General features: G+C 39.0%; 1 protein-coding gene across 1 annotated transcript in view; it reads left to right on the top strand.

Moving 5' to 3' along the window:
• The window catches only part of LOC110969972 (neuronal acetylcholine receptor subunit alpha-7-like), a 40,896-nt gene that overhangs the window by 10,580 nt on the left and 12,188 nt on the right, over positions 1-18,128 (top strand). Inside the window, exons 2-4 of the mRNA XM_051954641.1 lie at positions 4,552-4,691; positions 9,911-9,955; positions 11,156-11,265. Coding sequence (XP_051810601.1) covers positions 4,552-4,691; positions 9,911-9,955; positions 11,156-11,265 — 295 coding nt within the window. The remainder of the gene's footprint in view (positions 1-4,551; positions 4,692-9,910; positions 9,956-11,155; positions 11,266-18,128) is intronic.

Genomic DNA, 18,128 nt, shown 5'->3' with positions numbered 1-18,128 from the left:
CAAAATTTTCTGGCTCTGGATTTAGTAACAGCTGTGGGATGAGAGAGAGAAATCAAACCAGCCATGATCCTCTGTTTTCTGGCCAGTTAAGCATTGTACCAGTAAAGTGAATGGGATATAAAGGTATTAAAAACAATTTTCCAAAAATATTTAGCAACAGTGTCAGTTGACAAGCCTGCATGAAGTTGTATTTGGTGACCACAACCACAGTTGTACAAGCTCACATACACAAATGTATTATGCAAGACAGCAATAGCAATGATGACACGCACATCCTTTATCTGTCTGAAAGAAAATGCTTGACTAAAAGATAACATGAGAATGAATCAGACTTTTTAGATTGACATTTCTTTCATTGCTGCTCTGAGGAACACCTCTCCTGCCTGTTTTCCATTATGCTCTTTAAATAAAAGGACAACGGTGGAGTACAGGGCGATAAACGGTGAAGGTGCTGAACAAACGACAAATCTTTCATTCCCCCTGCTCCCTCCGCCTCCCTCTCTCGTTTCACTGCTGGAGTTTTCTGATGACACCTCTTGCTGTGTTCAAAAAATCATGTCTTCATGCCAGCTTCACATATCAGCTCATTAATGAGATGATTAAAAAACAAACAAAAAAACAAAAAAACCCACAAAAACACAGATATATCCCTTCATCCCCAGTGTACTCTGCACATAGTTTGTTTGAGAATTAAAGTTGGCACCGTCGTTTTATTTATTTGATTATTTAACATGTTTTTTTTTTGAGTCGAGCAACAACAGAGACTGAGCTTTCAATTCTTCTTCACTGATTTTATTAGTTTAGTTCTGTTCGTTTGGCCTTCAGCTCACATTTCACAGTAACAGAACACAAGAATGACACAGGAGGGAGGTTGGAAGAAGGATAGCAGCTGTAGGTGAAGCAGTATTTAAACTTTTGTGCACATGCCTATGGAAATTTTAGTGTACATATGTGAGCAGATTTATGGCTCTGTTGTTCTGTTTATTTATGGAAATTGTATTTTTGTCTTTGTAAAACTCGTAAGAAAAACAGACTTTAGAACAGTTGCCTTGTCGTCCATTCTATCGTGTTTACTGACAGAAAGGCAGAAAAACAATATTGTGCATAAATGCATCTGTATCTATGCCTGTAGGTGTGAATCTGTTTGAATCCAGCTTCCACAGAAGGTAATTGGTGCTGGTGGATGAGGTCTGATGAATTAATCAGAGTCTGTGTGGCTCCATAGCAGCAGTTTGAGGGATTTTGCTTTGCTGAGCATCTTCTTGTAGCGCCTCCGTCTCCGACCTCAGGCTCGGTCCTGCTATAACTCTCCTCATTACAGCCTTAATGGGCCAATCAGCACCATGCGAGGCCAAAGGCACAATGCTGCTCTTCACAGCTTTACAAGCATGTGTCTGCAATCCTCTCCTCTTATTTCTTGCTTGTCCTTCATGTTTGTCTCTAATGTTATGCATTTCTTTGGTTTGCACTTCGGCTTACACGATTTCAGTGCATTGTCTGCTGAATGTTTATTTGAGTGAATCATTGTACTGTTTGCATGAAGGTGAACTGCTGCTTACATTTTGTATCTTGTATCTGCTTATCAGTGATAGTTTGTGTATGCACAGTATATAATGAGTGATATTGTTGGTTTTTTTTGTTTGGCTGTTAGCAGCAATCCATCCATTATCTATGCATCGCATAATTCTCATTAGGGTTGGGGAGGGGCCGGAGGCATATGGGTTCTGGAAAGGCACTGGTTCTCAACCCTGTTCCTCAGGACCCCATGTCCTGCATGTTTTAGATGCTTTCCTGCTCCAACACACCTGACTCAAATAATCAGCTCGTTATCAGGCTTCTGCAGAGGCTTGATGACGAGCTGATCATTTGAATCAGGTGTGTTGGAGCAGGGAAGCATCTAAAACATGCAGGACATGGGGTCCTGAGGAACAGGGTTGAGAACCAGTGCTGTAAAGCATCGTGAGACAAGTTGACCTGTAATTCAATTCAATATAAATAAAATTGAACTGGAATGAATTGGAGTCTGTCCCAACGGACTTATGGCGAAGGCAAGGGACACCCTGGACAGGCTGCCAGTCTATCACAGGGCTACACATAGAGACAAGTAATCACATTCACACCTACGGGCAATTTAGGATGACCAATTAACCTCAGCATGTTTTTGGACTGTGGGGGGAAGCCGGAGAACCCGGAGAAAACCCACACGTGTACAGGGAGAACATGCAAACGCCATGCAGAAAGAGCCCAGGCCAGGCTGCGAACCAGGGATCTTCTAGCTGTAAGCTGACAGTGCTAACCACCGATCCCACTGTGCAGCCCCGTTAGTAACTATATCTGTATATATATCTGTATATATATATATATATTTTATCTGCGTGTGTTCACCTGCTGAGCTGTGTGTATCATGTTGTGTATGTATGCAGCTGACCACCTTCAGTAGTTGCCACAGTTTCAGATTTCATAAACCTGCTGACCCATGAAGCCCTCTCTAAACCTTTTGATTCTGCAACAAAAGGGTTATTTATCTGAGAAGACAGCTTTTCTAATTCTCTATCTTAATCTTAGCCTACAAGGAGAGTATGCACAGTTACATATACATAATATATTCACATTGCTAGGCTCTATTACGGCTGTGTTTGCCGTTGTAGCCAATATCAAAAAGCACTACTGACGTTTATGTGCACAAATTCAATGCAGAAACTGAAACACCTGTGATGGTCACGCATAAGCCCATTAGAATGATGCCACATAGAATCCAACCACCCCATGTACATATCATGTCATCACACAGATCCACTCACATATGGCTGGACATTTTAAGGTTTTTGGACACAAAGCAATGTCACTTATGAAGCTAAAATCTGACTTTTACCTGCAGTGTGAACATAGTGCAACCTAGCAGCCTATTTCCTCAGTAGATTTGATTGGAAGTTTCAGTGTAAAGTCATCACCATGCTCTAACTTGTTAAGTTTGAAAACTAAGCTTCCCGCTATAATCAGTTGCGCCATCTGTTCTCATGCAAAACTTAGCTTAGCAGTGATGTATTATGTGTGCATCACTCTGATAATCTTGGCGAGAAAGGCACTACTAATTAGTGAAGAAAGTGAGTGAGTGACAACAAGCTGTTATTGTGAAAAAAATAAGCATTTAAATGCTGCTTTATAATTCAGAGCTCATTTCCCTTACTTGTTTGGCTGTACTTTGCTGTGCTATGATGTTTCTGACACAGATAAAATGACCGTAGCACGCAGAACAGCAGTGATGATTAATAACTGCCATATTTTAACATTCCTTCCATCTCGATTTAAATATGTAACTGAGAGTTAATCATTTTTACATGCAGGTTTCTATCACAGGCCATCAAGTGACATAAGCTGCAGTTTCCACTTCAGCCGCATTAATCTATTTTCTGCCTTTGTGTTTTACAACTGACAGACAATACTTAACATGATATTAGATTTTCTTTGCCTAATCCCCTCTAAATCAGTATACTAATAAGCTGTCTACTGTTTATGAAGCAAAGTTTACTAACCACCAAATCAACAGGCATGTGAAAGAAACAGGAGATTTGTAAAGACAGATTATGTTTGTATCTTTGAACACTGTTTTTTTTTTAAACTAACTATAGTCAGATCTGTGGCTTCAAGGTCATTAAGAATGTGGTATGAATATGTGTGTGTGAGAGTGAGAGATGGTTGTTTATGTATGTGTCTTTATTTTTGGCTGAAACGGTGCTAAATGTGTACTGAAAGTGAGCTGGAGAGAATCAATAATGGTGATGAGTCGAGCCAACAAGCACATCATCCTAATCACCTTAAGACTCCACCGACTCACAGTCCTACCTTTAAACTGTGCGTGTTACAGTCAGCAGATGCATATGCAGGTGTCAGCACGTGCTTATTTATTCATTATTCATCAAAACCTTCGATTCAACACCTACAGACCTTCTTCTTATATGCTGTTCAACGTTAAGTTTACAGAAATAAGCGTAGGAACCGGGAACATCTTGGCACAGTTTCAGCAGAGCGAACGTTCAGGTACAGGATGTGGCAGCGTGTTTGAAACTGTACCAGGTGAATTCTAATCCGGCTGCAGGCTGCTGCCAGCACAGGAAGGGTAAAAGGTTAGGGAGGCCATTAAAACTACTTTCTGGATTAGAATTCAGCCTCAGTACACAAGAATTTGTTCCAAGGAAAGTGAAGCCAAAAAAGTGAAGGTGTTTTTAAAAAATGCCTTCTGTGGAGCATCATTAATCCAGCCACAGATTTATGGTTTTAAAATGCAAAAAAACCCCTCCAAACACAATCTGTAAATCAAGGAGTGACCTTCAGAAAGTAGTGCCTGCAGGGGTTTACTATCGACTCTGACGGATGTGCTGGTGCTTTTGTGTGACAAAATAACCTCAAGGACCTCCATACCTGCTTTACAGGACTATTTAACCTCCACACTCAAATGTTGGTGGTTTGTTTCAAACATATTTTAAATGCAACAGAAAACGCTTCTTTATAATTATCCATAAACCAGATTTTTTTCCCTCTTCTTTCCTCCAGGATCCTTGCAAGGAGAGCACCAGAGGAGGCTGTACAAGGAGCTGCTGGCTAACTACAATCGATTAGAGCGACCTGTGGTCAATGACTCTGCTGCCATTCTGGTGGAGCTCGGCCTCACACTGCTGCAGATCATAGACGTGGTGAGGAAGCTGCATCTGTTTTCATTCTGTGTGTGGCACGATGACAGGTTGGGGCAGTGTAGAATGACAAAAGGGTGGCAAGAAATGAAGTTAACACTATGTGCATTGCAAATAAAATGAATGTTGTTTAAAATTTTTGAATTTTTAAACAATTTGAGATTCTTAATGTTTTGTGAAATTCCAGAAAAGGAACCATGAAATCACAAAACAATGCCATGTTAAATTATATTCCATTGACAGAAAACAAACAAAAAACAATGATGAATTGTAAATTATATCCATACAAAACATCTGTATTTTAACAAGTTTTGATATGGAAAATTATTTCATATTGCAATAATTAAATCAGCCCATGTGATTGGGATTTTGAAGATTTTTGCAACTATTTTAAAGAAAAAAACATGTAGTTAGGCCTAAAAGATGTAATAACAAAAAATGAAATCATCATTTTATACTTACTAAACAGCACAATTACATTTTAGAGTAATTCTTTGAATATGATTGTTTAATTTAAACCTGAGTCGCTTTAATATCCAGAGTTTCAGAGTCACAGAGTGCCTCCTGCAGCACGTTCGTTCTCATGATACTGTGTTAAACGGTGCCACAAGTAGTGCACTTCTGCTGTTTGACTTCTATTACATAAACACTGCACTGGGACACAGACTGTAATAAATACTTTGTGTCATTGTCTGCAACCTTACCTTAATTAAAACTTTGACTCCTTCCTCTTTAATGTTTCATCGTTTCTGTACGAGTCTGGATTTTTCTCATGCATGTCTCCTTACAGCTCCTCTGAGGCAGTTTGGGGTTAAGTGTTTTGCTTCGCAGGAGCAGCTGCTGTGGGAGCTTATTTACTTCCCTCATGCATATTTTTCCAAGTTGTCTCGACTGTAGATAAGAGATGTCAAACTCTCAACAAAAGCTGCTGTCCTGATAGTGTTTTTGTGTTTATGGGAGGTTGATACACCTGACACATTCTCTGTTATTTATGAAAATTATTATTCCTTCCTCCAGCAACCCAGAAATCACTCCAGGTCTACTGATTTTAATAACCTTTCAAATTGTAAGAAATTGCCTCAGAGTAGCAGAGGGCTATTCATTAACCTCCAGAGAGTATTGAAAACCTCAAAGACACTATACAGGCTGTGTGGACATTTGTCGGGCAGCTTGTCCACTGAGAGGAGACCTTTTAGGGTTGTGTTAGCGTGGGAAAAGCTCTGAGTTTTAAACCAGCCAGTTGTCTGCCCTCATTTGTCGCACAGCAGTGTGTGAGTGTGTGTTCTAACCACATGGGCTTCATGTTTTTCACAGAGGAGTAGTTTTTGGATTGTTTGTCTGTGTTCCTGGTAGTTGTTGTTATCTCATCTGTCTGAGAATGAAGGAGAGATGCATGTTTTGCTCTGATTCTCTCGGGCTCCTGCAGTTGTAATTTGCAAACTTTGTATTTTTTGGTCATTACACTGAATGAGGAGGATGTTTGTACATCCCTTTGCATGGCTGTGAAAGTATGGTTGCAATTAAAAAGAAAGAATTTTACTGTGAGTCTTTGAGCAAGACACTAAAGCCTATCTGCAGATTCAGTCGAGCCTGCAGTTTAGATGCTTATAAAGGATAAACTAGATTCCTGCAGTGGACGAATCTAACGGTTAGTGGAGAACAGCAGCAATGCTGATGAGCTTCAGTTAAAATTACACTTCTTTCAGCCCATCTCAACCATTTTTCCCCCAGACCATCGAGACTAATTTGCTGCTCAAGATTAGCAGGTAATGACATTTTTCATCAACAAAATAAAAAAAAGCTATTGGGTATTTGGGATTGATTTGGATGTGTAACAGAAATTGATGTGCTGAGACCCAGAGGTGTGCTAGCACACTGCAAGTTTATTGTTCACAAGAACCCTGGTGCCCATTCAGCTGATTTATTCATCAGATTTAGAGTAAACTGTGTTGACTGACAGGCACTTGCTTGTTTCTAGGTCGGATGCAAGCTGTCTCTGGGTAATTTTGTGTATACAGAGACTCACCGGAATACACAGACATGCTGTAAGAGGCAGACATCTGTTCACAAAAATATTTACAGTGAAACAGTGTTTAGAAAGAGGTGTGAGCAGATTATTCATTGTGATTGCACACAACAAAAGATGTAGAGCAACTGAGGACATAGTCTGCATATTACAGAGATAAATACAAAGCCTCATTCGTGTTTCCGGGATTTTATACAAAGGAAACTGCATTACCGGTTTTACTTTATCTTTAGTTGCAATCAATCCAATTCAAGCACATAGAAATGACGGCACATTTTCACAGGAACATTTTCAGATGCAAAAGGTTTCACCTCTTCCAGGCTTTGGATGTTTGATGGACGTATGACTAGTCAGTGTCATGACTGATGACTGACAGCTGCTCTCCAACTTGAAACCAGAACAGGTTACACTCTACAACTGTGTATACACTTCGCACCTGATTGGATGAATGTTTCACTCATGGGCTGTCTGCTCCCTGTTTGGAAATGCACTCTTGTATTGCAGACAGAGTTCATCGAAATGTGTTTCTGAAAAGATTGGAAGCGAGAAATAAACTGTGCAGCTACGCAGTCTGCCTTCATTTTAGATAGAAAACTTTTACTTTCACACTCCTACTCTGTGGATGCCTCATATTTGCACAAAGTAACTTAGACCTGAATTTTTTCCAGATTAACTTTATGCAACATGACACCCTAACTCTTCATATGCTCCACGATTCTACCAAAATGCCTTGCACGACCACGCACATAAACAATGATTGGAAAGCATGGACATTACAGATCTTGAACACGTGCAACACAGCTTCTCTTCACCGCCACTGGCTGTTTGGCTGGCTGTCTCTGAGATTTGGAGTTGTGTTTGACCTCCGACTAACAACCTTTTCAGCAATGTAGTCACAAAACCAAAACCACTCGCCATATTTGCTCTTTCCACAAAGATTGTTTAGCACCTTATTTTAGTTGCTTCCAGTCACATGTTTCACAAACCCCATCTTCTCGGGACACATTAAGTTCAGCAATTTCTGTGCTCTTCAGAGTACTGGACTATAAGACTAAATCCGGTTTGAGTGGTTGCTATTTCTGCTTTGAATAATAACTATTTGTCAAGGTTAACAAACACATTCCAATTTTGAGCTGAACTTTGCATGTTCTATTGCATTTCTGGCTGGTCTGTTTGTATGGTAGTTCTTCCAGGTGGTAGATGACAAGCTGTGTTTCACCCCATTTGTCACCAACATTGACACAACAGATTCATTACTGGGTCAGATTTCTCACAAGGAAGCTAAACTTATTCATTTCTTTATCCTATAGCAGTAGCTTAGCTGATTTTTCTGTTTTAAATCAATATTTTTCTTCCATGTCAGCTGTCTCTTTTTTTAATGAGACACTGCTTTGACATAAGTCACCATATTGTTGTCCAATGAACCTGTGCCTGGACCCTGTTGTCCATGTTGAACCTACCCAACAATGTTGACAGACTTAAGTAGAGCTTTTATCTGCTGAAAGCCTCTAGACATAATTTCTTCAGTCATTCCTGAGAAAGTCAGTCCCAGAGTTCCTTTGTTACACAAATAGATGCCATTTAGAGATCTTGGCAGTCGCAGACACTTTTTAATAAAGAAATTGACCAGGCTCTCCAGTTTTTCAACTTGAGTGATGGGAGCCTCAAATGCTATCACTATCACAACACTCGAGGGAGAAATCCTGCCGCAAAGGCTTAGTTGATTGTCTTAAAGACCTTGGTTTGCTTCACTGGGCTCTGTCATTACAGCACGGCAAGCTCTTAACTGGAACTTTAAATACAGCAGGAATTGATTTACTGTGTACACTGAGCATCAGGTCTAAAATGTCCCAGACTTGCCTGACTTGACCTTCATATGGGTACATTTGAGGTTTGAATGTAGCTTTTCCAGCAAAATAAACCATTTACTCCAGAAAAAAAGGCCCACCTTCTGGGTCATTTTATGTTATGGGTTTACCTTAATGTCTAAATAGAGCCTGTCAGAACTGCATTTCTATCACATACACCAGTGACACACATGACATGAACATCCACACCAAAGCCAAATATATGACCATTACTGTAATATACGGTCCAAGAGTTACAAGCCTGGCCTTTAAACAGGATATTAATGGACCATAAAATATTATATTTCTGCTAGATTTAGAGGATTCAGTCAGTCTGTATATTATGTATGTGTTAACCATACACAGAACGCTGCAGACATTGTGTCGTTTTGACCTTGAATAGGTCAGCGGGGTTCACATTTCCAAGATATGTATTTTACATGACCCACAATTCTGTTTTCATCGTTTCATTGAATCATTGAATTGCTGACACACACACACAAACCACTGGGGGATTTAAAAATCTCTGAAGAGACACACATTTCCAGTCATTATTTTCAGCTGTGACTTTTGCTCGATCATCTGGGTGCCTCCAGGAAGGACATTATTTTGCAATATGTTCCCGAGTACAAAAAAAGAGACACAGAGAAAGTACGTATAGATACACTGTGTTTGAAAAAGGGGTCACTTCTTTGATCCCATCCAATGCTCCTCTCCTCTTCTTTTAATCAAAGAATTCACACACTTTTTCTCTGCACTGGGAGCAGAAAGTCTGAAGCTTGCAGAAATGCTAATTTCATCCAGTAGCTGGAATATGAGCAACATCATTTCCCAAAAGCTCATGATTTGGTAAAGACACAGGCTTTGATTAGTAGTGTGGACAATGGTATATTTGTAATGAAACACAGGGATTATTTATATTAAGTAATGATCACTTATTTCTCATTAAGTGTGTTTCCATCATTTTTTTTTTTTGTGCACAAGTTCAAATACCACTAAATCTGAATGGAGACCGTAATATTTCTTTAATTGCGATATTTAATTGTCTACACTTTATTGTCATTTCAACATAGCTAATGGGAATTTGGTTAGACAAGTCACACAGAACAAAAACAAGCTAAAAACTAATGACAAAATGGTTCAGAAACACAAATAACTGCAGTACACCACCAGAACACACCAGTTCACTGTGTGTAACTGTGTTCGTCTCTGGATATGTTAAACAACTACACTGACTTGCTGATGACCAAGACCTTTTCCACTTTGTTAAATACAAATTGGCTTTGTTGTTTTCTCTTTGGCAAAAGAAAAATAAAACTATTTTCCTTTTCTTCTTTTTTTGTCCTCAGGATGAGAAGAACCAAGTGCTGATGACCAACGCCTGGCTGCAGCTGGTGAGTCAAAGTCTTAGAAGGGCACATTATCACCGATTTAATGTGCTTTCATTATATTTAGAAGTTTATTACACAATTATCTGTGAAAGGCTGTGACAAATTACGAGTGCCACAACATTAAGTTGCATGCTGATGAGATTGAATTTTAACTGAGCACATCCAGAGACACTATTTATTTTGGAATTCATTCTTTAAACTTGCTCACAGTTTAGATACATTTTTTAGACATCAAAATGTTACTGTGCATCCAGCTCGCTCATGAATCCTGGCACTTTTTAAAATGCATATTTTAATACAGTCAATAGTGGACCTTGACCACACAGGTATGCGTGACTGAGAAGGAATGAAAGCATGGTAATCTAATGGCGGTGCAGTTGCACAATAAATGGGAATAAATGCCATCAGTCGCTGAGCCCTCAATTCAACTCCTGCTTTCTGCTTATCATTCCCATCCTATCTTATCTAGCTCTAATGCAACTGTCCAATAATGTCAAGAAAAACCTTTAAAATACGAGAGACAGCATTTTTGTGTGCTGGCATCAGCATCCTCAAGATTTTAGTTCAGGCAGTTTGTCAGGCAGAAAGTGAAAGGAGGACAGGAGGGAAAAGAAGGAGGAAGAGTGCTGCATATTTAAGAAGCCGTCAACTTGACTGTTAACGGACTTAATAGCAAAGGGTAAAAGACACAGACAGATTTATAGCCTGCAGGCAAATTAGTATGTGCATCAGTTAAAAGTTTTTTTCAAAAGCGACACTGTTTGCTCGGTACTCAACTGATACTTTAGCAAGTCTGCGTAGTTTTAAATAAATAGATGAGTTATAGAAGCAAAGAGAAGAGCCAGCACTGGCTTTATCCAAGAGTGTTGCCATTTAAAGGTCTTTTTATTCAGGCTTCAAATGAAAGCCCCATAAACAGCAGCTATCTCCCTTTGAATGTAACTTTTGAAAATGATGATGGACTGCTACATTTTTGAAGGCATTTGGTAAGATCTTCCTGCTTAGAAACCTTCACGAAATGCCCGTCTTTCCCTCCTAGATAAGCTTAGCATTACCATGTAATTTTTGAAAACTGTAATGATACTAGAATCAGTTGCTTGTCATTTGATTGGGAAGGTTCACTTAGATTATAGCTTTTGCAAGTTGTAGGTTTTGCAGAGTTGCATCATCTCAAAGTTTGAAAATGTTTGTTTTTTTTCTCAGTACTGGACAGACATCTACTTGAGCTGGAATCCAGAAAAATACCCTGGAGTCCAGAACCTTCGATTCCCTTCAGACCAGATCTGGACGCCTGACATCCTCCTGTACAACAGGTCAGAGCTGCCTCTTCCTGCTCATCACAGCCAAAGTTTTGCTGAAAAGTTTGTGACCTTTATGTTTTCTTTTGAAATGTTTTCCTCGTGTTTATCTTGGCGATTAGATATGTGCTGCATTCTGACATTGTCGGTTCTCCGTAGCAAATAAACACACCTGTCAGAGACATAATTTCCTACAAGAGTGAATCAAATATCAACATAATCCTTTATGTTTGCCTTTGCTTTTTTTTTTTTTTTTTTTTTTTTATTAAATACAATGTTTAATCTCTACAAACCAATATGTGGTATCAGGGTTAGTTTAAGCCAATGTGACAAACAATCACACAGAGTCAAATACAAAATCAGTGACGCAGACAACAGGAGGAAACTTACAAAATCCACTGCACTTTCCACTGACGGAAATGTGCCTTTATAGAATAGAGCTTGAATATGGCACAATTATACTTTGTTTAGGATAGAAAATAACTAAGAGAGAAACTATTCTGGCATTTGATTTTGCTTCTTTGGACAGAATTAAAATGTTAGACATGATTTCACACTCCTTTTCATTCCATTCCATTTCATTAACAGTATCTCGACTTTATCAACTCATAACAGACTTCTGAAAATGTAGAATGGTGGAAATTCAATTCAATTCAATTCAATTTTATTTATATAGCGTCAATTACAGTCAAATCGTCTCAAGACGCTTTACAGAACCCATATGCCTGACCCCCAGAGCAAGCCCAAAGGCGACAGTGGCAAGGAAAAACACCCTTTTAACAGGGAAGAAACCTCGAGCAGAACCCGGCTCTAAATAGGGGGGACCCATCTGCCTGCTGGCCGGGCGGGTTGAGAAGGACAGAAGAGGGCAAGGGGGAGGGATGGGAGAAGAGGGAGGGGTGAGAAAGCAAGGAAAACACAACACACATTTGAATACATGCATGACAGGATATGTGACACAGACAAAGTATAAGCTAACATTGAAAACTGACTCATAGTTTACTCTTATGATGTACGGCTCTGACATTAAACATACTCCATATATAGCTAGCAGTAAAATTCAAACAGTATGTAAGTTAGCATAACAGTATATTGAAGGCGATGCAGAGTTGACTCGTGGAAAAAGGGAATTGGAAGCAGAGGGCTGGTGGAAGGTCAGTAGCAGCATCCCACAGTGGACATGGTGGAGACTGGACCAGCTGGTGGAACATCGACCGCAGATCTGAAGCATCCAGCTCTGGGACCAGGGACACTCGGAGAAATAGCACAGGGGGAAACAGAGTGAATGTACTGCAATAACGGTATACATATTAAATGTAAAGGTAGATAGAGAAGGGCTCAGTGCGTCAAGAAAAGTCCCCCAGCAGCCTAGGCCTATAGCAGCATGACTAGGGGCAGAACGAAGGGACGTCCAAGAGGGGGTCAGCTGTACAATGAAGACACAAGCCGAACCTCTGTGGGTCACCCAGTCAGCCCCAACTATAAGATTTGTCAAAAAGGAACGCTTTAAGCCTGGTCTTAAAAATAGAGAGGGTGTCTGCCTCCCGAACCCAAACTGGGAGCAGGTTCCACAGGAGAGGTGCCTGATAACTGAAGGCTCTGCCTCCCATTCTACTTTTAGAAATTCTAGGAACAACAAGTAAGCCTGCAGTTTGAGAGCGAAGAGTTCTACTAGGATAATAAGGTACTATCAGATCTTTAAGATATGATGGAGATTGGTTATTAAGAGCTTTATATGTCAGAAGAAGGATTTTAAATTCTATTCTGGATTTAACAGGAAGCCAGTGAAGAGAAGCAAGTATAGGGGAAATATGATCTCTTTTGCTAACTCCTGTCAGTACTCTCGCAGCAGCGTTTTGGATCAACTGTAGATGTTTGAGAGAGCTATTTGGACAACCCGATAATAAGGAATTGCAATAGTCAAGCCTGGAAGTAACAAAAGCATGAACTAATTTTTCTGCATCACTCTGAGACAGAATGTTCCTGATTTTTACAATATTACGCAGGTGAAAAAAGGAAGTCCTACAGACTTGCTTTATGTGTGAGTTAAAGGACATGTCCTGGTCAAAAATAACTCCAAGATTCCTCACAGTAGTACTGGAGGCCAATGTGATGCCATCCAGAGTAACTATTTGCTTTGAAAGCGAGTTTCTAAGATGTTTGGGGCCAAATACAATGACTTCAGTTTTGTCTGAATTTAGCAGTAGGAAGTTAAAAGTCATCCAGGTTTTAATGTCCTTAAGACAATCTTGCAGTCTAGCTAACTGATCAGTTTCATCTGGCTTCATAGATAAATACAATTGTGTGTCATCTGCATAACAATGGAAGTTAATACAATGCTTCCTAATAATATTGCCTAAAGGAAGCATGTATAATGTGAAAAGTATCGGTCCTAAGACAGAACCCTGAAATCTGATCTGGACAATCAATGAGAAAAATCAAAGCTAATAAAGAGCCATTTATATCAGAATGCTTTGAGCATTCTTCCCCTTACATTTAAACAAATATAGTAGTTTTACAAAATATATTATTTAGGGAAACATACAGTAATGGCTTAGGTCAAAGTTCTTATTGTCATAAATGAGCTTGAGCGAGCTCATTGCATTTTGCAATTCAGGTCAGGCGTGTGCTGTTTGCTTATCCACTATATTATATGCTCTACATGCTGCTGTACTAGGCTTTCTCAGGTCAATTAAAGATGTAGGCCAGTTTTTTTTCTCCCCTCAGAACAACTAATTGCATTGCGTTTGCATGCTTGAGTGAGAGATGGATATTCAGAGACTGAAGGGAAACAAAAGATGAAGAGATGATAAATTCAGTCACCAAGAGAAAGACAGTGACACAAAGTCCACTGTTGCTGAATACTATAAATCACATTAGACTGACTTGAACACATTAGAGGAGGACAAAGTTAGAGGATATTTAGTGGTTGGTCTTTACTTGAGTGGATGCAGTTAGGAGCCTCGGTCGTTTCGCGTCATGACTGCATTTCCCCCCAGCACACAAACACTCACACTAACCCTCCAACACAATACATGGACCACGAGGACAAAACAAAGGTTTTGACGTATTAACCCAAATTTTTAAAAGCTCAGCTTTTAGACCTGAAAGGATTACCCACCCTAATCTCTGTGCTCTCACCCATCTCTTTCCCTACGTCTGCCTTTTACCCTGCGCCTCCTCCTCCCCTCTCCTCCTCCACCACGCCTTACCATCTCTCTTTTCATCTCATTCTATTTGTGTCTCCCGCCACCCCTCTTTCATAACTCACTGTCTCACTATAATTCACTCTATTCAATCAACTCTGCCCCGCCACATTTTTATCGTTCCGAACCTTCACCGACTCCTCTTTATAAATCATCCCATCTACCTGTCTCTGTCTGTCAAAGTGTCAGCATGTTACTGTCGCCCTTTTCTCCCAGTCTACCTGTATTTTTTCTCTTGTGAGAGAGAAACAAGCAACAACCCAGACTCCTAAACACACACACACACACACATGCACGCACGCTTTCAGATATCTGCAAGTTCAGAGTGTGTATCAGAAAAAGCTTTTGTTGTTTTGTTTATTTAGTCATAAACTAACAGATTGGACAAATTATTTTGTGCTGAAGAGATAAATAGGAGGGTCACCGAAGTTAATACTGTCCACTGAATGAGAAACATTCAGAAATATTTAAAAAAAAAAAAAAAACAGGAGAGCTTTGTGCCATTCCATCCTGTAGATTTTGTTTTATTTAACTGGATAAGTGAACATTTGACCAGATGAGTAGATTAAACTGTTGAACAAGTAACGCCATTAAGACTATGGACATTAATACAAATATGTATATTTGTATATATTTACATATATATATATATATATATATATATATATATATATATATATATATCCCCTTTAACAGTAGCTATAAACGTAACCACAAAATATCAGGATGCCTCAATTGCCAAGGCTGTTACATAGTCAGTTATATAGTTTTTTTTTTTAAAACAACAGAAAAGAAAAATAATAATATTTACCTATTTAAAGTAGCCATACAGTCCAGGTACAGGTAAGGCAAGCCAGTAACCTGCAATGTTCAGTTTTTCATGGGTTTTTTTATCCTCTGCTATCATGAAGTTGGCAGAGATAAACAGTAATGCGAAGCTGAAGGGGAAGAATCAGTTTATAGCCAAGCCAGAAGGTTTACATCCTCCCCAAGGAGAGATGAAAATTTAGTGTTTTCAGCAATAATATGGATCGCTGCTGGAAACGCACACACACCTAACTAATTACACCACACACCTCATCAAGTCCTCATCATGCTAACACACAGTAAACATCTGTGCACACGCATGCACACACGCAAAAAGAAAGATAATTTCATACAGGCAACACACTGTTTACCAGCAGCCACGTGAACACACACACTATCATACAATCACAGGCAGTAATGGCACAACACACCCCATTACACAGCGGGCCATCAGCGCACAGCCAATAAAACGCTAGTCTTGAATAGCAGATCTATTAAGACTTATTAGCATGCTATGCAGACAAGAATTCACCGTAAATCCATTTATTAATTTATGTTGTTTTAATATCAAGTTAATGATGTTTGGGAGCGCTCTGGTCAAACCTCATCTCAATATTCAATAAAAGGAAAAGTGAGGTAAAAATAAGATGCAGTCTTCTTCTCGTCCTGGTGTGAAATCTCTCATATCTCTCTCATATTGCTTCTCATACTTTCAGATCATTGTGCTCACATTGACTCACAGTGTCTCACGCGAACATAATCTATACTGTGAGTCATGGATTTGCCATCTGGACTGTATTTGTGCACACTGCCTGGAGAGGCTATTGTGCTGTTTAGCATCTTTGCAACAGTTTTGTTCTTTGATTGGAAAATTGCATCTTCCAGTTCAATAATTGCTGTGTGGATAATGGCATGAGTCAGACTGATAAATGGGCGGGTTTTTTTCTCGAAGTTTTGTTTTCACTGGACAGCAGATGAACGAAATCTTTTCCTAATTTAGAAAAGAAAGAAGAATATTAAGATAGTATTAGTACAAGAACAAGATGTCAAACTTTATCACAAAAGCAAAAACACATTTGGCTTCTCTTGAGACCAAACCTCCCACTGCAATGATGAGATGTAAACTTTGTGTTGGCTCCAGTCTGTCTGCCATAATGTCTCGTGTGTGCTAGTGTGTTTGCACGATTCTTTGTGTATGTTATGTGTGTACATCAGGCAAGCAAGACGTGTTTTGTGTGTGTTTGTATGTGGAGTATATACCTCTGAAGCAGCTTTGCAAGCTGTTGACCTGCTCTTATTAGAGGGAAAAGTCAATGGTCTCACTTGACTGGATCGATGAGGCACATAAAGGACGTCCAACTCAGGTAAACCACAGACTGAATCCTAATTCTGTCAGCAAGGAAGGTGGACGTACAAAACAGACAGCCCATTGTGAGTGTACATAAAGATGACGAGGGAATTAATGAATGAATGGATCTTTTTTAGTAATTGAATATATGAACAGATGGTTAGATTTGATTACTTTTCTGTGATCACTTAAATAGGACGGATGTGCAAGTTTACAAAATGCATGTTGTTGTTTTTGTTTTTTTAAAATGTGAGTCAAACATGATTTTTTTTCTACACAAATACCTGAACCAGTGAGCTGGGGTAGCAATAGTAGCAAGAACCTGTGCAATTTGTGCCTGTGTGTTGGAAAATGTACTGAAGTGCAGTTGTAGGGTTTCAAGTGTCTCTTAGGTCTTATGAACACCCTTCTTTTTGCCCTGTTTTGGAACTCAGCAGTAGTATACATGCAGTTTTGTTTTGTTTTTTTTCAAAAACGACAAAGAAGCATTCACAACAGTCATGCAACATATCATTATCCCAACATTCAAAGCTTTCGTTTTCCATTTTGTTACTCGAAGGTGAAGATATTTCTAAGTAATCCCTTCAGCTCTGTGCATACAGTAGGCCACTTGTCTCTGCTTCTGGTCTCCAGGAATAAATATACCTCACTGTAAGCTAGAACTATATCTAGGCTGCTGTTTCCTTATGCTGCTAGTTAACTGTAGAGCCTTAATGCTGTCAAAAAGAATTTCTAATGTCAGGATCCCCTGAGGCTCTTAAGTTGAATGTAATATTCCGGGGATGTGACATAATGTGTATGGATGGATTGGTCGCTCCTTAATTAAGCCTCATGCTGCTTTCAAGTGTGCATTGGTGTAAGCTTCAGGGAAGATGTTAACCATGGTCTTTCATTTATTATGGTATTTCTGATTTGATAAATTTAGAAAAGAAGCAGTTTGGAAAGAAATAACATGGCAGCAGACTAGAAAAAGAAGTATTTTATAGAACAGCTTGTTGCTCAGGCAGCCAATTAAAAACAAAACAAAACAAAATGTTACCTCTGAATTAGTCCGATCTGTCTCCAAAATGATTAGTGTTCTGTAATCTATGACACTGTAGGTCCTCAGTCTGAGTAAAGTAGTATTTTATATAGTTTTTGAAGGGTTTAATCTCAAACTTGTAAATTACTCAGGTAAAATAACACCGTAATTAACACTACAGAGTCTTAATTGTAATTTTTTTTTTTATGTTAAGTTACTTTTGTATGTCTTTTTTTCTTTACTGGAAGGTACTTTGGCACAGTGGCTGTTGTTTCAGATGTGCTATATAAAAATGTGTTCTTGATAAAACTATTTTGTCTTGTTGCTTTTGCCTGTTTGCAATCTTACGTATTTGTCGATTTTGTTCTTATTAGTCTTCTAATTGTGACTTTGTTTTTGAAAGGTTCTATACTAATCAAGTTATTATTAATATAATCAAAACTTAACTTTAAACATACATAGTATTATGACGTTGCATATTGTTTCTTAAAAATGA

Source organism: Acanthochromis polyacanthus, chromosome 10 (assembly GCF_021347895.1).
Source record: "Acanthochromis polyacanthus isolate Apoly-LR-REF ecotype Palm Island chromosome 10, KAUST_Apoly_ChrSc, whole genome shotgun sequence".
In the NCBI taxonomy this organism is placed as follows: Eukaryota; Metazoa; Chordata; class Actinopteri; family Pomacentridae; genus Acanthochromis; species Acanthochromis polyacanthus.
This window is presented reverse-complemented; position numbering and strand designations above follow the sequence as displayed.